The sequence below is a fragment of the Podarcis gaigeae genome (genome assembly GCF_964106915.1).
Source record: "Podarcis gaigeae genome assembly, chromosome: 3".
Lineage (NCBI taxonomy): Eukaryota > Metazoa > Chordata > Lepidosauria > Squamata > Lacertidae > Podarcis > Podarcis gaigeae.
Window position 1 is genome coordinate 78480765 of NC_139680.1, and position 21524 is coordinate 78502288.

The window sequence follows — 21524 nt, forward strand, 5'->3', positions numbered from 1 at the left end:
TCTCCATCTCCAGGTTCCTGGATTACTTAAAGCCAGTTCCACAAAATCCCACACTGTGACAGAACACAAGAGATTGCTGCCTGCCAAAGTTAGTGGTCTGAGCAAGAAAACAGCCAGTGCAAAGAAGAAAAAACATCACAATTCTGAAAATAAGGCAGGGTTGCAGGTGACAATTAATGAACTTTGGAGGACCTTCCAGTTTAAAAGGTGAATGTTTTTCCTATCCAGTCATACCTCGAGATGAATACACTTCAGGTTAAGCGTTTTCAGGTTGCGCTCCATGGTGACCCGGAAGTAATGGAACGCATTATTTCCAAGTTTCGCCGCTTGCACATGTGCAGATGCTCAAAATGACGTCATGCGCAGAAGCGGCGGAACGCAACCTGTGCACGCACAGACTTGCAGTCGCGTGTTACATTCGCTTCAGGATGTGAACGGGGCTCCGGAACGGATCCCATTCGCATCCAGAGGTACCACTGTATCTCAATACGACAGTTTCCTTCTACTAGATCTTCATCAACTTTATTTAAATATTGCATACTGATGAAGATGATATATGACCGCTAAGCACTTTGTTAGCCTTTGTAAACTGCTTTGTAATAGGATCTCAATCAAGTGTTATATAAAAGTTGTGAAATAAATAATTTAAAAGTGTCTTTCTGGCAAAATATTAGCTGTTGCAGCTCTTGAAGTAGGCATGTTGGCATCATCAGACTGCTGAGATTCATAAAGGCTACCTAGGCTAGTTCAGACTGCCCAGAGTGGCTGGGTGGCATATAAATAATAAAATTAGTGTTAGTATTAGCTGAAGGAGGAAGATTGAACAAGAATGTTATCAAATAGGCCTCATTCTCATTCCTCTTTGCCTAATTCAAGGAGTAGGTCTTTGGGATTTTCCTCCTACTTGGCATATTATTCCAGTTGGGTAGAAATGAACATTTCCTAGGAAGCAGACTTTGATCTTCTCTGGTTGTAGAATATGTCTCACAAATAATTTTTAAACCAAGTATAAAAAAAAGTAATGGACATTTGGCAGATTTTAAATCACATGCAGCTCCTCTCAGAATGTTCTATCTCACAATGCTATCAATACACTTTGAACTAGATAAATAGGTACTGTCTGTAAGCACTGTTAGTTAGTACTTCTGGGCACTAAGAGTTTGCTTTCATTTTGCAGGGATTCTGAAAGGCTACCGTCCTGTAGAAAACCAGAGCCACTGTCTCCAATCAAAGATAACCAAGATAACATCCAGCTCACTCCAGAGACAGACGACGACACTTTAAATAAACTTGAATTCAGTCATGTACAGCGGAAAATCTTTAAATGAACTGATCTTGCAGATATGAGCAAAACTATAGCTATTGACCAACGTAATGTCCAGGCCAATTTGCTTCTGGACACACAAATCAAAGTGAACATTTGTATATATTTGGATGTGAGCTGTATATTTTAGTCTTATCAGAGATCTTGTCCATTTCTGTTTTGAAAGAAGTAAAATGAACTACAGTGTTTATATTTGCTTTAATAAAATAAATTTGGCTACAAATCTATTGCTGGACAAGATTTATCTATCCAGTATAAATATAAAAGCCAAATGCTATTAGAGAACAAGCTCAAAAGGAAAGTGAGCTGGGGGGGTTAAAAAGTTGTGGTTATTGGTTCTTTGGTAAATATAACACTTCTAGATGGCCCAGGAAAGGGGGGGGGGAGCTTAAAGGAAAGTAAGTGTAAAAGATTTGTTGTGTCCTAAGGTTAACGGAAATTGTAGACCACAACAATTTATCTGAAGGCCCATTTTGATCCAAAGGGCCACATACAGCAGTAGGGCTTTTGAACGTCAACCCCCTGTCATTTTTGTTCAGAAGCACACCCCCATCTTGCTGAAGAAACCGCTGCTATAAAACATGCTTGCTTGCAGAAGCAGCTTCTTGAGCCATATGGAGAGAAGCAACTCATGGTGGAGGCTGGTCCATCAACCTCAGCCTTCTGCCCTTAACTGGTTCCTTCACCCGCCTGCCAGGGGGTGGCATTGCCCATCCGCTGCCTTCTCAGTCTCCATTTGTACCCAGGGGTATGCTTCAGTACAACTAATGTTGAAACACTTGTTTTTTATAATATACTGTATTTTATGAAAGGGGGGTCCTCTAGCTTGTGGGCCAAAAACAGCCCTCCAGGCCATTCTTTTTGGCGCTCAGGACCCTCCCCAGGCAAAGCAACTCACCAGCCATGCCCCACACCTTTCTCAAGTGCCTGGTTAGGCTATTTCCTTGAACCCTGATTATACTTCTTGCTTAACTTGTTTAGGGAAGTTTTTAATATTTGATGCTGTATTGTTTTTAACACTCGATTGGGAGCCACCCAGAGTGGCTGGGGAAACTCAGCCACATGGGCGGGATATTAATAAATAATTATATTATTATTATTATTATTATTATTATTATTATTATTATTATTATTTATTATTTATTAACTGGGTGGAAAGAAGGCTGGATGAGAAGTCACATTTGTGACTCCACTACCTTTTTGCCTCTTGCCTCCCCTCTACCCTCTGAGATCTTGGGGTGAAGGGTGGTATACAAGTTTAATAAATAATAATAATGTAGCCCCTGGGATGCTGGACACAATCTCTGAACTGGCATCTTAAGAACAACTTGCAGAACCCATGAACAGGCCATATTACAGCTGGTACACTTGTTATCGTCTTTTAATGAGAGAATGGATGGACTAAAACTCACTGCTGCTTTGGCTTCTGGAGATTGGAGAAGGTTCTCTTCCTCCAGAATAAAAAAGAGCAGGCAGGGAAGTTCACTCCAGGTTTATCCATGTGAGTAAGAACAGTCTTGGACGATCCCTGGCTGTTGGTGCAAAGGAGGCGCTGCCTTTTCACCCTGGCCAGTTCCCCCATTTAAGGCTCTTCTTAATACCACAAGTCAGACCTACACTGCATGCCACATTTTGTTGTATCACCACTTTGTAAAAGGAGTGCTGTTGTTCATGGAGCCAGCCAGTCATGCCTGCCTCCAGGACACTCCATTCCATCTCCCTTTCCTTTTCTGTTTTTATTTTCTAACTAACTTGCAACATTCTGTAGTTTCGGAGTACAGTGGTACCTCGGGTTAAGTACTTAATTCGTTCTGGAGGTCCATTCTTAACCTGAAACTGTTCTTAACCTGAAGCACCACTTTAGCTAATGGGGCCTCCTGCTGCTGCCGCCGTGCGATTTCTTTTCTCATCCTGAAGCAAAGTTCTTAACCCGAGGTAATATTTCTGGGTTAGCGGAGTCTGTAACCTGAAGCGTATGTAACCTGAAGTGTATGTAACCTGAGGTACCACTATACTCATTCAAGCTTCGGGTGGGGTTGCAGCCTGACCTGGTATGTTTTAAAAGCTTTTCGTACTTCTGCTCTCGAAACCTTTTGATACCTCCTCCTTGTTTAAGAGATTCTGATCCTATCGGCATTCACCACCTGAGTTTGCTTTTAGAGAAAGTGACGTTTTGCATAGAAATAATTTTGTTTAAAGTATGTTTCCTGTTTGTCATTCGTGAGAGTTTTTGCTTCTATTCAGAAGAGTTTGGTGGTTCTGTCCTCCCTGTCTTGGACTGCATGATGGCAGATGCAAATGGTGGAACTACAGTTTCCTGCTTTTTGTGTGTAACATGTACATTTCTCATATTTACACAGCTGGAGACAGTAAATCCAATGCAAGTCTCTCGCTCTCTTTTACTAACTACTTGCCAAATGTTATTTACAAGAAATATTTATGGCAATATGCAAAAATGAAGTGTGAATATGAATTTCCTATTTCTTCCCTTTATCATATATTTAGATGAACTAAAAGCCATTACTGATGGAAGCTCCAACACAAACCCCACTTTTACTTAAAAAATAATAATCACACATTTCTCACATAGTCTAGTTTGGCCAATAAAGAATATGTAACTTTACTTGGAGTATTATTGACCTTTTGTCCAAGGAGCAAGATGGTGGAAGTATTTAATGTGTGTTCTGGTATACTGCTAGATCTGAAAAGGGCAGCTGCCTTGGAGGACATTCAGCATGCATTGGTTTTCTAAACAGTGGCATAGCGTGGGGGTGCAGGGGGGCCCGGGCGCAACATCTGGGGGTTAGGGGGCGCAAATCCACGGGTTAGGGGGTGCAAATTACTTGCCCCGGGTGCTGACAACCCACGCTACGCCACTGTTTCTAAATTACCAGAATAAGTCTGCTCTATTCACAGAATCTGATGGAGAAGATCTTAAGAGATCGTGCAGTTCACCCATTTGTGATCAGTGCAGGATCTGCAGTACAGAAAACAGCTTGTTGGCCTGGATGGGTCATCGGCCTGATTCAGCAGCCTATTCCCATGTTCTTATGAGTTATCATTTCAAATATTTCAGTGGTTTTGAGGCAGTGGGGTGGGGGAGAGAACCAAGTAATCTGGCTTGAGTTTCTTGGAGGAAGAGTAGACTAAAGTTGGCATCTGTCTGTCTCCAGGAGACAATGGAGGAGTGTGCCTGTGTGGGTGAAGTCAAACTGTTGGCTGCAGTGCCTGCTGTGGCTGTAGAGACCAATACAGGAGAGACATGTTTTATTGCAGCGGGGGCAGATGTTTCTCTCTGCACTCCTCCCAGCGGTCATTCCTCCTCTGGTCACTGCTATGGATACACAACCAGACTCTGTTTCCAGGCACTGTGGTCGTCTGCAAGAGATTCCCACATGGTGCGGTTGATATTGCCAGCCTTCGTGTCACGTTTGCAGACATATTTGTAAAACAGTTGGTTTGCCACCGGGCCTGGTGCCTCAAGCCAGCTCCCCATAGTACTAATACTACAGTGGTACCTCAGGTTAAGAACTTAATTCGTTCCGGTGGTCTGTTCTTAACCTGAAACTGTTCTTAAACTGAAGCACCACTTTAGCTAATCAGGCCTCCTGCTGCCGCCGCCACGCCGCTAGAGCACGATTTCTGTTCTCATCCTGAAGCAAAGTTCTTAACCTGAGGTAATATTTCAGAGTTAGCCGAGTCTGTAACCTGAAGCATATGTAACCTGAAGCGTATGTAACCTGAAGTACCACTGTACTAATAATTGTATTCCATGTTGTCTTTAAAAAGAATTTAATTGGTTTTACATAGTATGCTTCTACTGAAGAATTATTAAGTTCTTCAAAACGTCAGCTTTGCACCAAGCAAAAATCATTGTGGGTATGTGGCTTAGAATTTTTTAGTCCAGGGCTGAGGTAATGTTACTGCAGGCCTGGCACTTCTAAAGAATGACCACTTTCCAAAGATTGTTGCGGTTGCTAAGCAACCAGCAGATTGCCTAATGGCTCCCAAACTTAATCACAGCTCAGCTGGAGTGTGTTGGGTCTAATATCATGTGGGATGTTCAAGACTTCAAAACACAAATTAATATTTGTGTTGGATTAGAAAGCAAGTTCACAGAGGGCAGTTGCAATGAACACATCCATCTTTTCACTCAGCTATAAACATGATTTAATTTCAGGGGGTACTGTGGTTTGTTGCTGAATTGCTTTTGGTTTCCTGTGTCTGACATACGGTCTACCAATAGTATGCGTTTCCCAAGATCAGAATGACACAGAACCACATTAATGTCTGGGGAAAGGGGTATACAGAAAATAAAAACTGGCCTAAATACCTTAATGTAGAATCAGCCATGTCTTCTTCCTGGCTATTTTCATTTATCTTTTGATAAATATTCATTTGATACATATTTATATCCCACTGTTCCAATGCAAACATGAGAGTGTAGAGCAGTTAAATATTGTGGCAAAAGTTCAAAACAGATGATATGGAATAAAGGCAGTTTCGGCAAGCAAAACAAAATCCCACTCATAAAACCTTTACTGCCTCCCATGGCAGGACTGCCAGAATACAAAAATCAAATGGGGAAAGAAACCAAGAAAGAGCTCCAAGCAAACTTCATGAGGCAAAATGTTCCAACCATAGATGGGACACAAGCCATATTTACATGTTATAAATACAGAGAAGTAAATGTGGGATGGGTTTAGAGGCTTAGCAGAAAGAAACACATTCTCATTAGCTTCCAACTTGTGAAAAGTAACTGCCTGAAGCAGGGAGGCCTTTGTACTCAGCAATCCCACCCACCATTGAACCCAATGGCTTTTGACTATACACAATTTTGGCTTTAGGCGAAATCTCCAGCATGCAACACAACACACACACCATGTAAGTTACAAGCTTGCTGTCATCACCAAGGTGGGGAATTCTGCCTGGAAACAAACTGGCAAACTGCAGATATCACACAATAGGTGTGATATCGCCACAGAGATGTGAGTAGCCATAACACTGTGCTACTCCATCTCACTTTAACAACTTGTCAGCTCCCTCAGTTGGGAAGATGCGTAAAAAGGCAAAAGAGCCTTGCCATCCCCACCCACAGTCAAGTCCAGCTGTGTCTCCTAGGCCAAGGCTTTAAGACGAGCAGAGCCAACTGGGAAGAGAGAAGGTTTTAGGGGGCGGGGAAACTTAATAATTTTATAGGTTAGTGACCTTATTCTTCAGTTTGATATTTTTACATGGTTTTAATGTATTGTAATTTTGCTGTTATTTTTACTTATAATTTAGTAATGATTTAGCAATGAATTGTCGATAGTGCCTTTCTGTCTATTATTTGTTGATAATTTGAGAGTTGATTTTATTGTATAATGGATTGTTGAAGATTACTTTATTTGATATAAATTGGTTATTTTAAGCCATAATTTTTATTATGGTTTGTATCGGTTTGGATTATCAGGCGCGCAATCTTGTATATTTTGTTGTTTTTTGATGTTGTAAGCCACCTTGTGTATAGCAATGTAGAATATATGGTAAACAAATTAAAAATTAAGCAAAATTGGAAAAACTCCCACGCAACAGGGAGTTACTAACATTGTTGCTGCTGTGGTCAGGATCAACTGATGCTTCTGAAATCTTTTAAACGGAAGCCCCATATAGACCATCTTGCAATAATCCAATTTGTACATAACTAATGCATGTGTCAGGGGACGCGGGTGGTGCTGTGGGTTAAACCACAGAGCCTAGGACTTGCCGATCAGAAGGTCGGCGGTTCGAATCCCCATGACGGGGTGAGCGCCCATTGCTCGGTCCCTGCTCCTGCCAACCTAGCAGTTTGAAAGCATGTCAAAGTGCAAGTAGATAAATAGGCACCGCTCTGGTGGGAAGGTAAACGCCGTTTCTGTATGCTGCTCTGGTTCGCCAGAAGCGGCTTAGTCATGCTGGCCACATGACCCGGAAGCTCTACACTGGCTCCCTCAGCCAATAAAGCGAGATGAGCACCGCAACCCCAGAGTCGGTCATGACTGGACCTAATGGTCAGGGGTCCCTTTACCTTTACCTTAATGCATGTGTCACTATTATTTAGAAGCATTATTACCATGTAGACAAGCATTTGAAGATCATGCCACACAAGTATTAATAGACTTGCAGTCGTGCTTTAATTTCCACTGCCAGGTTGTTCAGGTGGTATCACAAATAAGAAACCCATCAGCTGTAAACAATGGAATAGTACTAGACAAGTTTTTGAGAACTGGAGAGAGATTAGATATCTATCTGCGTGTGTCGCTCATAAACCTGCTATATAAGCAGTTACCATGTAAAATATTAACAGCTTCATATACCTCAGCAAAAATAATCTTATTCCTTGCTTTAGATTTTTAAAAAACATTCCTTGACCAATTCTCCTGGGTTTACGGCATCGTTAAGAGGCAACAAGGTGTACTCTACCTTGCACTCTTAAATGTATTTTTGATTTGCCTCTAAAACACCTTCCATTCTCATTAGGGAGCAAAGCCTTTCATAAAAGTCAACATGGAATCTACGTGCCTAAGGGCAAATTTACGCAGTGACAGAAACATTTGCTTTGGAGTAAGTCTTGCTAAAATCCATGAGACTGCTTCTGAGCAAATGTGTTCAGAACAGATGTGTTTCATTTAGGCAGGAAAAAAGCTGTCCTTAAAAAAGATATCAAATATGTTTAAAATAAAGCAACCTTAAAAGTATATTTGAAAATAGGGGTGCCAAAATTGTGTCTCTCTACTCTGCCTCGGAGTGGCTAGGAGGGAAAGCAGTGAGGGGAGGGAAGCAGGAAGTCACTGGTGGAGTGCAAAAGGTGACAGAAAGCAAACGTTTTGAGTTTCTGGTCCATGGTCTCTCATATACGGTACCTCCTTGCCAAGGGCACAAGGGAGCCTAGGTGCACCTCTGCCCATAGCCAGGATATCTTGAACATTATACTCCCTCATTTGATGGCCTGTCTGCAGGAGGGTTGATTGAAAACCACCACTTGCGAATCAGGGGGAGTAAAAATGCTGCTTCGAGAAGCAAGGAAAATGTAAGTCTGCTCTTCAGTTATTAGCTGATAAGCACAGCACTGGACAGATGGAAAACTGCAAGGAAATGACGGCTGGAGGGCTGGGTGGGCTTGGAGTGCCTACTTAAGGTTATCAGTGGGGCCAAGGCTTCTGCTGAAGAACCATTAAGAGTTGAGATTCATGAATTACCGTATTCTGTGTGTCTTCCTTTCATTATTGACTTACGCACTTCTCAATTGACGAGGCTTTATTTTTTGCAGGGAAATGTTAAAATACGCGGTACACAGTCATGTCTGCTTTTCCTGAACCACAGTCATTTTCAGGGTTGCATTATCAGCATTACAGATTCTGGCCCACACTTTCTATTTATTTTTGCAGTGAATGTGCAATTGGCCCTAGCTGCTTAAAAGTAGAAGCAGGACTCCAGCATACACACAGACACACATGCCTACTACATTCTCTTACCATTTCGCAGTTGTTGTGATGGAATTTCCTGCAAATTGTGCTGGACAGGCAGGTAAGGCATATTCATTTAGCAATGCTCTGCCTCAGACCAACAAATACAAAATACCCTATGCCCATACACATTGTCCTCGTTGTCATCATCATTCAGCCCAGCTGATTTGGCAAGAAGTGTTGTAAACTTTTTCTGTGACCTGCTTATTGGAGAGGCCCAAAGCAGGGATGATTACTCACTTATTGCAGCTGAACACCTCCCTCCCTGCCTAGGGAAGGCCAAACAACCTGGTCTCTTTTTCTGCTGTGGAAAAACATTCACAGCTGTGCCAAATTAAGTGTAAAATGCTGGCTGTAATCATGGGAGCATTTTACACCTAATTCAGGATGCCTTAGGGCCCCCCCCCCAGGCAACAAAAAGCAGGCCTCCCTTAGAGAGATCAGTTGCAAGACAGTCATATTCATGGGGGGGATGCTAGAATCATAGAATTGTAGAGTTGGAAGGGACCCAAGGGTCATCTAGTCCAACCCCCTGCAATGCCAGAATCTCAGCTAAAGCATCCATGACAGATGACCATCCAACCTCTGTTACAAACCTCAAAGGAAGGAGAGTCCACAACTGCTATTATTATTATTTATTGAATGTATATACCGCCCTATACCTGGAGGTCTCAGGGCAGTTCCACTGTCGAACAGCTCTTACTGTCAGAAAATTCTTCCTGATGTTTAATCAGATCAGAATCTTCTTCCTTGTAACGTGAAGCCATTGCTTTGGGTCCTACCTTCCAGAACAGGTGGCTGCATCTTCCATGCGAAAGCCCTTTATGTATTTGAAGATGGTTATCATATCTCCTCTCAGTCTCCTCATTTCCAGACTAAACATACCCAGCTCCTTCAACCGTTTCTCATAAAACTTGGTTTCCAAACCCTTGATCATCTTGGTTGTCCTCCTCTGCATACATTCCAGCTTGACAACATCAAATTGTGTGCCCAGAACGGGACATATTAATCTCTAATCTCTATTACATGGGATGTATGTCCTTTTGGACCATTTTTATCAGCACCCTGGATGTACATTTACAGGGAAGACGGGAGAGGGATGCATCTGGAGGTCCAGACCAAACCAGTGTTCAGTCATTCATTCCTGCATATAATCAGCAGAGGATGCTTAACCTCCCCAAAGCTCCACCACATTAGTTTTATTTACATTTCTTGAAAGCGCAGTAACTATTCCCTTTCTGCAATTTTTGATCATTTTAAGGTGGAGAACCACTCTTGGTCATTAATAAATCCAGCGGCCAATCCATACTAAAGTATTATTTGACTGCTCCCAATTGTTTGGGAGAAAGTGACCCATGCCTTTCCCTTTCAGCATTAGCAATTCGCCTCAATGAAGTTTGCTATTAGTACCGACAACCCTTAACTACTTGGGACCAGTTTACCTATAGGATCACCTTACTCCAGGCTTCCTCAACCTTGGCCCTCCAGACGTTTTTGGCCTACAACTCCCATGATCCCTAGCTAGCAGGACCATTGGTTAGGAATGCTTGGAATTGTAGTCTCAAAACATCTGGAGGGCCGAGGTTGAGGAAGCCTGCCTTACTCCATATATACTGGGTGAGGGGGGCATTGTTACTATGGTATGTATTTTTGTGTTTTTATATTGCAAACTGCCCTGTGATCCTCCGATGAAGGGAAGTACAGAAGACAAACAAACAAACAAAACATATACCCACTTGACCATTTCAATCAGTGGGACTGGCACCATTACAGGGGCCACAGAGTACCCATTCCACACTTGTACAAAATTAATATTTTAGTGTGGCACTTTGAACTCTCTGCCTATTGATATCAGGTGGCTCCCCTCCTCACGGTACTGATTATCCCCGTGTAAGTTGTGAGGCTTACTGTACTTCAAACTGCATTCACTCACAGGAAACCAGAAACACAATTAGAGACGAGAGATGTTTAGGCATGTTGCTTTAATTCTCCTTCAGTCCATCCTTCCCATAGTGACATCACCATTGTTTCAACCCTTAACAGTGGTACCTTGGGTTACTGACGCTTCAGGTTACAGATTCTGCTAACCCAGAAATAGTACCTCAGGTTAAGAACTTTGCTTCAGGATGAGAACAGAAATTGTGCAGTGGCAGCGGGAGGCCCCATTAGCTAAAGTGTTACCTCAGGTTAAGAACAGTTTCAGGTTAAGAATGGACCTCCAGAATGAATTAAGTTCTTAACCCGAGGTACCACTGTACTTTAGAGGAGTAAGGTAACTACTCCAGAGTTTAAAATGCTTAGCATTGTCCATTTAAGTCTCTCATACAGGATATCAAGAAGCAGATGGCTGGAAAGTGAGAAGCCTCCTGCAGGAGGTATTTGAAAACTACCATCCATTCCAGCTACTCTGACTCTTCATCTTTTTACATGCCGGCAGAAGTGGTGGAGCAAGCCAATCGAGCGCCTGGGGCGGAGCATGTGACCTGCGCCTTGGGGTGGGGCCAGCCGCCCACAGGGTCAACTGGGGCAGGACACTCCGCAGGGTCTCCGAGGAGTCTGCCTGCCTCCTCCTGCTCAGTCGCCCTACAGCTGGGGGGAAGGCAGTGGGCGGACCGTTTGGGGTAGCACAGAGCCTGCGGGCACCCAAGCCACTGCATCACTCCCAGGAGAGACACGTGGCTTGGGCGTGCAACCTGGCATTTTGTCAGTGCCCTCAGTGGTGACACCCAGGTCACCCCGCCCCCCTTCTTCTGCCCCTGGCCAGCAGTGACATCGGAAAAGACACAAGAATGCTGCTGTTGCTAAACAGGTGGTGTTGCCTTAAGCTTTGCAATGGCAAAAACTCCATTGGTTTGTTTGTTTTTAAGTCCCACCCCCCTTAAAAAAATGGCTTTCAACAAAGTACATACAGTACAAGTACACACACCAGCTGCAGGCAGAATCATAAAATGTAGACTAGACAGCACATACTCTTAACATTTGCCAAGGTTCTCTTTTCAAACAGGAACGCTGGTAGGCCAGCACAGCAGCTTCTTAAAACAAACAAATAAAGGACGACTCATACATCAAGGATGCCAACAGAGAACCGCTTTTGAGATATGTAACTGGTAGATGAAAACTGATCTTAAGATGGGGTTGCAATTCCACTTCAACAAGTCTAAATCCATATTTATTTTGAAAAAAGCTAACAGATATACTGCAATCTATATATTTCTTTATTTACATAACTAGTGATAATTCAGTGCCACTTAAGGTAGTGACACTGTATACAGAATCCAGGCCCTTTCCTGGTTCTTAGAGCTAGCAGTCCATTAAACCAAGTTGTGTGCCATATATAGGAGGAATTTGTGTCCACATTGCAGTGAATACCTATTTAAAATACTGTTTGAGCCATGAAGGTGTTTTCCAAGGGTGTGGTGGGGACCTGTGAACCAACTGATGTGATTTGACTCCCATCGATCAATAGTCAGAAATTATGGGAGTCCAACATTGTATGGGAGGGGATGCAAGTTCCCCATCCCTGGTCTCTTACTCTGATAGTCGGTCATACACCCCTTCTAAAGACATCTGGCTTATGCGAGACTAGGACCTGTCAACTCAAGAGAGCCCCCAAGTCAGCTAAGTTCCTTTGAAATGCAGGCGGCCATCTTAAACATGACATTGACACAAGAGGCTCAGGCGGTTAAGTTTAGCAACAAAGTTTAAGGAACAAGGAGCTTCTAATTGCCTTTGTACTTTGTTAGCTACGGACGGGAGTCATGTTTTTAACAGGGTGCCCTTTTTATGCAGCAATCTTATCTTAAACCCAAATATAGAAAGCTCAGCACAGAGTTCAAAAGGCAAGAACAGCCTCATGATAAAACTACTGTTGGAGCTTCAAGGATTGCTGCCTCAGCTCCAATGTTAGTTAAAACGCCTGTTCCCCACCCCTCAATTTAAACAGCCACAAGATGGCACAGTAAATATTCACATACTGATCATATCTCCATTTGGAGAGCTGTGCTTCTGAACTCCCTACCTAGCCAGAGCTCTATTTCACCCTATCAACTCCTGATTTTTTTTTTTTTTTATAAGTACTGCACAGTGGGATCCATGTGCAGCAGTGCTGCCTGAAAGAGGCCCATTACATGCCATTGTCTCAGACCTTTTAATAAAACTCACTTCCACATGGATTTGTTTGTGTAATATCATGTAAATCCATCCTTAGGGGTATTCCTCCTGGAGGTATATGTAGACAAGAGCAGGGGCATAGAAAAGCCAGCTATGGCTCTCTGTTTTGCAATGCTCAACACCACTGATTAGAATCAAAAGAGTGCTACAGTAACTCTGAAACAGTTAGTAAAATCTTTAGTGCATACATTATTCTTAGTTGCTAAGCAGATCATTCCTGCCCAGACCATGTGACCTGGTTTTAAAAACCCCTTTAGTTTTCACTGGCCTTACCCAGTGGGGGCATTCTCTGCACTTGTGTGCTTCTTCCTTTGGTGTGTGTGCCCCCGCGAAGATGATGATGACATAGCCATGGATTTGTACTGATTTCAAAACTGACCACAGTTACTCGTTTAGAGGAGCTGTTTGCTGACCATCCAGAAATACCTGTTTTTGGACCACAGATGCAACCACAGTTGGAAGCAAGCAAGTATTCCAGTGGTGGTTTTAACACCACCTTTAAAAGCAGTTACATCACTTATTATGATTATTATTTTAAACACTGAAGTGCATCCCCTGCTACCTTTTTTGGGGCAGGAAAGGAGCGAAATACAAAGTACTTGTCCGTGTCACTCATTTAGGATGGTTTGTTCCATCACGTGGTTCTTTGGTCGGGTCCTGCCAACTCCTGGACCATGAATCCTTCGAGAGGAGCCCACATTTAGAGGCAGCACCTTTCATTTTCAGGTAGCTCGCATGATTCACAGCTGAGCTGTCTAGCCACATAGCTGTCACCCGAGAGAACACTTATGTTTTCTGGAGACATTCCTTACATTTCCCCTTGCCAGCAGCTAAGAGGCCTCCAAACATCTCTTGGGAAGCATAAGTCATGTACACAAACCCATCTTCATCTTTGTAATCCTGGTAGACTTCCGCCAGCGTTAGAGACATGCTTGCTAAACTCTTGTTGTTTACCAGCATATAGAAAGCTTGCGTAGAACTCAGCGCCATTCTGCTTCTGGGTTAACAAAGAAAAGAGAGGGAAAGTCTTTAAAATGTGCAAGTTGTTTCATGCTATGCCAATACAATCCTAATCCAGTAATCCACTCAGTGATTTTGTACCCTTGAGAATACTTTATAACTTTATAACTTTATAATCTTTTATTGGCAGGCTTGGCTCAAGGGAACACTGTTTTCACACCTACAGAAGAAAAGTGGGCTGTACGATATCAGAGTGACACTGGGTGATTGACAGGTGGGTAAATTCCTCCAGTCCATCAAGATGGCCCAGCAAGGGTGAGGGAACCCAGAATCTGGCTTTTTGGAGAACTTTTTACAGCTTGTGTAAGTTTTGCCACTGAAAACTGGGGTGCTACTTTTACTCCACATATAGGATGGCTGGTGGTAAGCAAACTTTAAACAAATTCCCCTTAAATAGATATTTAAGACAATCCATTAGGAATTGGGAAGGGGGAATCAATCATCATACACCCAGTTGTGCACATCAGTGACCATTCAGACAAGTTTTGGGACATTTAGATATTCAGAAAGGCAAAGTGAAATAGTAAACAAGTTGATTATAGAGGCCTACATTGTTGTGAAGCATATATAGTTCAAATTATTCCAAGAGACATGTTTCCATGACAGTTTCCCTAGGGTCCATCAAGTTATGGATTGAGTGGGAAAGTCATCTGCAGCATTGACCTCAGCTACAGAAACTGGTAGCTAGATGTCCTTTAATACATAGCCACAAATGATACAAGATGGAACAAACAAAATCCATTAAAGAAAATCCTCTCCCTAATTTAAACTCATCACTTTTGGGGAAGTTTTTGCTTACTGTAACTCCTGATCTTTACATTTTGTCAGCAGTTTAGCTTGAATGCACATAACATTGGTGCAGAGTCAAAGATGAAGTTTAATAAATTTGTATCCCATCCTTCCCCCAAGAAGCAAAGAATTATATTTGTCTAATAAACCATGGTTTACTGGAATGTGCAGGTACTTCTTCTTCCCCTTTATATATCCATTCTCTCTTGCACTGCTGTTAGTCAGATTTCAGTGTTTGTTAAAGCACAGTTTCTAGTTACATCCAAGCTATGTCAGATTATAAACCGTAGTTTGGAACCAGAACCAATTCTGGTTTATAAGATTAAAGCCACAGTTTCTCAGTTTGAATACAACAAGAAACTTTGGTTTAAAACCCCCTAAAAGCTTTTTAATTATGGTTTAATTATGGTGCATGAGGAAAAGAGAAGGGGATAGCAGGCAGGTACAACGATTATTTATTAGACTGAGATAGTAGCATCTGAACAGGGCTGATTTGTGAAGTGGTTCCAAGATTCATAGTTTAAGCAAGTATTTGAACCTAGACTTATTGGTAGTACGACAGTTAGCTGGTTTCCAGAGGTTTATAGAAGTGTCGGATCCAAATACTTACACAGGTTATCTATAGCTTACAGCTAGATCAGCAGAAGCAAGGTTTAGGTGGTAAAGGAAATACCTAAAATTATGACAATTCCTAGCCTTCCAAGAGGAACACACCAGAAAAAAGGAGACATTTCTAGGTGGTAGCAGAGTAATGCAAAGTTACTCCTTCCCCACTGTCTAACTGAAACAAACAAATATCTTTTATAATAATAATAAAAAATAATAATTTATTATTTAAACCCCGCTCATCTGGCTGGGCTCCCCCAGCCACTCTGGGCAGCTTCCCCAAAAATATTAAAATACTGTAATACATAAAACATTAAAAGCTTCCCTAAACAGGGCTGCCTTCAGATGTCTTCTAAAAGTCTGGTAATTGTTGTTCTCTTTGACATCTGGTGGGAGGGCATTCCACAGGGAGGGCGCCACTACCGAGAAGGCCCTCTGCCTGGTTCCCTGTAGCTTGGCTTCTCACAGTGAGGGAACCGCCAGAAGGCCCTCGGTGCTGGACCTCAGTGTCCGGGTAGAATGATGGGGGTGTTATAAACACACACATTTAGTCTTTTTTTTTAAAAATGTAGTTTTTAGGGAAACCAGCAGACGCTGCTCTGCTTCCTCCCCTCCCCCCCCCCGGCCAAAAAAAAGCATTGCAGAAAAGTTTAACATACTAATTTCCACACAAAGAAGCCAGTGAGTGGAATGTTTCGGGGGGGGGGGGGCAGAACACTGGATACGTGCCAACTTCATCAGCTACTATTAAGAATATACAGTAACAAACTATATGGAAACAAGCTACTACTGACATATTGTAGGGTAGGAATTGTAGGCTAGGAAAGCTATCCTACAAGATAAATCCTAGAAAAACCCTAGTACTCTGCTCTGTATTTCACTCCACCTTGGAAAGGTTGTGAACTGAGAAGGCAAACAACTGTATCAGTCAGAGAGGTCAGACCGCTTGCTTAGGACCAAGGGCAGATTGCTGAAAGGTAGCACATTTCCTAAGCTGACTTCAGAGAGGCTGTAGCTCAGGGCCACTTCTGACATTACTTTTCTCCACTTGGATTCTGAAACATGCTGGAAAGGTGCAGCTACAAAATGCCCACGATCTTTGTAATGCGCAAGTAGTTAGAAAGTATGAGTCACATCTGCTCTGGGTCTGTCTCTCACAAAATTTACAGACTGCTGGCTCCTGTCTGAAGCTCTCCATGGACCTCTAAAAGCTCCAAAACAGCAGAGTAAAAAGGGCTGAATGTGACGCAGTCTGGGTTTGAGCCAAAGCATCTCAGGAAAAATGATATTGTGCAGCGAGGGATGGGGAGGGCAGTCTGTGGCCTTGGGCAACTGCTGCTAACCTTAATTAGCTAGACTTCATAATGCAGGCTCCAAGGGTGCCAACTTGAATAAAATACTGTGGGGGGGTCAGGTAAGCCCCGCCCTGCATAATTGATCACATGATACAGTGCCCACACACGCACTCACCATTTGAATAAAAATGGCCATCAACTTGGGGGCCCCCAACCCCTTTCAAATATTTTATTGTGAGGGCTGAAACCCCCACAGCCCTAGGAGTTGTCTCCTATGGCAGGCTCCTTATATCCCCAAGACAGAAGGGTTACAGACAGAGAAGGCTTGGAATACTATGACTCAGATGAAACAGAAACATGCACTACACAAATAATTCTGTGTGCCGTAATTATGGTTCTTGAACTGTCCCCCCCCCCCCCTTTATAACAAACAGTTCTCGAAACTGGGGAGGATTTAAAAGCAGCTTGCAATATGTCTAAGGGACACAGGTGGCGCTGTGGGTTAAACCACAGAGCCTAGGACTTGCCAATCAGAAGGTCAGCGGTTCAAATCCCCGTGAAGGGGTGAGCTCCCATTGCTCGGTCCCTGCTCCTGCCAAACTAGCAGTTCAAAAGCACGTCAAAAGTGCAAGTAGATAAATAGGTACCGCTCTGGCGGGAAGGTAAACAGCATTTCTGTGTGCTGCTCTGATTCGCCAGAAGCAGCTTAGTCATGCTGGCCACATAACCCAGAAGCTGTACTCCAGCTCCCTCAGCCAATAAAGCAAGATGAGTGCTGCAACCCCAGAGTCGGCCACGACTGGACCTAATGGTCAGGGGTCCCTTTACCTTTACCTTGCAATATGTCACAAGTAATCAGTTTTTCGCCCAAATACTAGCAGAACACTTTGGAACCTGGTCTCCAAGAGGTTTCATCAGCAGATCTGGGTTTAGAATAAATAATCCGAAGCCTTGCTAAAAGATTTTCTTATTTTTAAAATCTGGGAACTACAAGCTTCTTCTTCTTCTGTGTGTGTGTTTTAATCACCATTGATATAAAAACACTGAGAATATATCTCAAAATTGTGAGTGTGTGTGTGTGTGCGCGCGCGTGTGCAAGGGGGAGCGGGCAGTAGGAAAGACAACATTAATCTAACAGATTTCTCACCACAGCCTTGTGCAAACAAGAAGGAATCATTTGCAAGAGAACTCAAATGATCTGAGTCCCATCAAACATGGAGGGGAAAAATCACAGAAATGTGCTGAGTAATATAGTACATATTATCACATAGTCTCCAAGTTCTTTCAGAAGTCTTGCTGCAAAAATAGATTAGCAAAAGAAGCAGGCAGAGGAGCAGGAAGAGTCAACAAAATTAGAAGCCTATCAAGACCTTGCTACATACCTGATGATAGTTATAAACTGAGTCATGGTCAGCTCCTGAGGCACAAGAAACTTGGTTTTGTCTAGCAGGGGAAGGTACTTTTCTTTCTGGTACCTTTCAACAATAACCTGTTTTTAAGAAAGAAGGAAAGAGATTTTAAAGCGAAGTAGCAATAGAGCATGCTGCACAATAGTACCCAAGAACTAGGACGGCAATTCTAAGCACACTTCCTGGGCAGGAAGATCCATTGCTCCCAGTGTGACTTGCTAGTGACTAAATAAGCACAGAATCCTCGATAATTTGAAAATGTGCAATTATCAGTAATCGGCAAAGGAAAAGGAAACAGAATAGATACTTACCGGTACTTTTGTTGGGAACTTCCCTCGTATGCCTGCAACTTCTTCAACGCGGGTTGCTATGCAGAAGAAAAGCAAGGATCAATTGTCTGTATTTCTGCATGCCCAACCCCGAACACACTCGGAAGCATATGTCATTGCAATCAACAGGCTTTTGAGTGCAATCTGTAGCCTAGTCCAAATCAGTAGCTGGAATGCCATAGGCTTGATACACCTAGACTTCACCCTGCTCCTAGAGCCCACCGTGCCATCCCCAACATTATTCCAGTTGATCTCATTTCCAAATAAATGTGCAGCCGGATTGGAGTCTGGTCGGTTAGTAAAAGGCTCCGTCTGCAACAACTTACCAAAACTCTTTCTTTGTTTAAACGGTCTGACATGCTGGCAGCTATGTAAAGGCTGCATTTCCCCTTTGGAACGCAGGCTGCCTTTTCTTTTCCTTTTTAACCAGCGACTCCTGCACCGGATCAGCTGCCGTCAAAATGCACCGTTCTTAAAAAGAACCCCCTTATAAAGACCTGCTTGTGACATCAGCCTCGTTCCTTGCCCTACCTCCCCCCTCCCCTCCATAAGCGGTGAGGGGTGGGGTCAGGCTGGCCTCCGCAGGGATAGGGAAGGCAACAGCAGGGTGCTTCGCGGCCAGAAGAAGGCACCGTTCTAACCTACAGGGTGGGGAGGGGTCTCTGCCCCGCGAGCAGCGCATGGCTTCTTTGACGCGCTGTGGCCTGTGCTGCTGCCGGGCGCTCTTTGGTTTAGATCTTCTTGGGAATAGTTTGCCGTGTGACACAAAGCTCGTGTCTTTTACAAAATAAACCCATTGATCCATTGATCCACCCATTGAGGGAGGGGAGTGCTACTGAACCCAAAGGGGAGAGTTACATCTTAGTAAACATAAAGAGGATCGGGCTGCAAGTCCAGCAGCTCGTTGCTATTTACTGCGCTTTGCAACGGCGCAAGGAGTTCTTCCTCTTGCTTTCGTGTGGGGAAGGGGGGTTACACAGCTGCTTGCTTCCTCCTCCCGTGTGGCTGCTGTGCATGTTTAGTCTGGAGGAAGTCCCCTTCCACTGCGTCGAGAGGGGTAAACTCCCATCTCCCTCTATGTAGGATCGCGCCCTTAGCAGTGACGTTGCTTCCTTTGGAAATGTTGCGCAGGCAAAGCGGGAAAGCTCTTTGCGCCATGAATGGTTTTGCTCCAAGTTGCTGAGAACAGGTCAAGGTAGTACTCGCTCAAGAAAGCTTTGTGTAAGCTTTACAGCTACAACACTGCCCTGGTTTATTTGAGGCTCGAATGAAGTGGGACTTCTACCTAAATGCGCAAAGAACTGAGCAGCAGGTTTCTTATTACCATCAGTTTGTTGTAGGTGCTGGAAGAGCCTGGAAAGCTCAGTTGGTTAGAGCTTAGTGCTGATAACACCGGTTGCAGGTTCCATCCCCTATGGGACAGCTGCACATTCCTGCATTGCAGGGGGTTGGACTGTGATCCTTAGGTTCCCTTCCAGCACTACAATTCTGTGATAGAAATGTGTAAAGCACTCCAGTCTGCACTTAGTCCTTAAAAAGGCGCTGGCAGTGTAAGTTGCTCTATCCCATCTCCTGCCAACCTAGCAGTTCAAAAGCATGCCAGTTCAAGTAGATAAATAGGTACCACTGCTGCAGGAAGGTAAACGGCATTTCCATGTGCTCTGGCTTCCATCACAGTGTTCTGTTGTGCCAGAAGCGGTTTAGTCATGCTGGCCACATGACCTGGAAAGCTGACTGTGGACAAACACCAGCTCCCTTGGCCTGAAGCGAGATGAGAGCTGCAACCCCAGAGTCGCCTTTGATTGGACTTAACCGTCCAGGGGTTGAGTCCAGGCACAGCTTCCAATTGGCTACAGGAAGCTCCTGTAGCCAATTGGAAGCCGTGGAAGCAGCAACGGACATTCGGGTTCCAAAGAACGTTTGCAAACTGGAACAATCACTTCCAGGTTTGTGGCGTTTGGGAGCCAAAACATTCGTCTTGCAAGGTGTTCGACTTCTGAGGTACGACCGTAATTGAAACCCATTGAAGAACACTCTGCCCCACCCTTCTAGTGACATTTCAGTGACATCTTTATGACATTTCTAGATCACTTCTGGGTTTGGCACAATGCACATACACATGGTGGTACACATATTGAACATGCATAAAGGGGGAGGGCCTGCCTGTACTCTACTCTTCTCAATTAACTCCTGGGATTGTCTATACAAACCTGCTTACTGTATTGTTTTGAATTTGGCCACCTGATTAGTATTACTGTGGCTTCATATAAATACAGTGTCACTTAATGTGAGTCAGGCATATGGCACAAGACCCAAGAATATTATTCTAATGGCTGTGGATGTTTCCTTGAACTGGCAATTCATCTTCAGGGGTGGTGTCTTCAGACAGTGTGTGTGAAAAAGCAATTTAGCAGTTGAAAGGAGAGGGACTGAAAGAGGCAGACAAAGCGAGAGCTGAGAGTTTCTAGCAGAAAATGGATGGTGGGCAGCCTTGGGTAGGCTGCCTAGGTTCTCTGGGAATTCAATGTAGGAATCCTGGGTGCTCCCCCCCCCATGCTTTCCTGTATATATGTTAATAGATAAAGCAAATATTACAAAGACAATGCAAATCTTCTCTGCTTTCCCATAAGACCATAAGGAAAGTTGTGCTGGCTCAGGGCAAAGGCCCATCTTGTCCAGCTTTCTATTCCCACAGTGGCTAATCATAGGTCTGCGGGAAGCCCACCAGCGGGACATGAGTGCAACAGCACTCTTCCAAGAAAAAAACTGAAAGGAAACTGAACTTTGTAGCTGTGTTCCTGGAAACAGGAAAGTGAGGAATTGCTTTTTACCTAGGGCCTGGCAAAGGGCACATGATACAGCAACCTTGCTAAAACTAAGCAGGTCTAGATCTCATCAAGTGCCTGGATTGAAAGTTGTATTCTACCTTAAGTTCCATGAAAGAAAGAAAAGATATAGATATTACATCTGAGCATCTTGGTTCTTCCTCCCTCTAGGGAATAATCTGGCCTTTTAAATACGTTGGTCCCAGGTTCTTTAGGACTTTATATACTAACAGTAAGTCCTTGAAAATGGCTTGGTAGTATCCTGGCCACTGG

General features: G+C 43.5%; 2 protein-coding genes across 3 annotated transcripts in view; one reads left to right on the forward strand and one right to left on the reverse strand.

The window, feature by feature from the left end:
* Window positions 1-1547, forward strand: part of EXO1 (exonuclease 1) — a 21561-nt gene extending 20014 nt beyond the window's left edge. For both annotated transcript variants that reach the window (XM_083732301.1, XM_083732302.1), the window contains exons 13-14: window positions 14-207; window positions 1178-1547. In XM_083732301.1, coding sequence (XP_083588427.1) covers window positions 14-207; window positions 1178-1328 — 345 coding nt within the window. In that variant the 3' untranslated portion in view covers window positions 1329-1547. The remainder of the gene's footprint in view (window positions 1-13; window positions 208-1177) is intronic.
* Window positions 1548-10773: 9226 nt separating this feature from the next.
* MAP1LC3C (microtubule associated protein 1 light chain 3 gamma) lies at window positions 10774-19224 on the reverse strand. Its single transcript, XM_083731804.1, has 4 exons — window positions 18753-19224; window positions 18409-18464; window positions 18071-18177; window positions 10774-13975 (listed from the first exon to the last, which is right to left on the reverse strand). The coding sequence occupies exons 1-4, from the start codon at window positions 18808-18810 to the stop codon at window positions 13765-13767; spliced, it is 432 nt and encodes a 143-aa protein (XP_083587930.1). The 5' UTR covers window positions 18811-19224; the 3' UTR covers window positions 10774-13764.
* Window positions 19225-21524: the final 2300 nt, after the last annotated feature.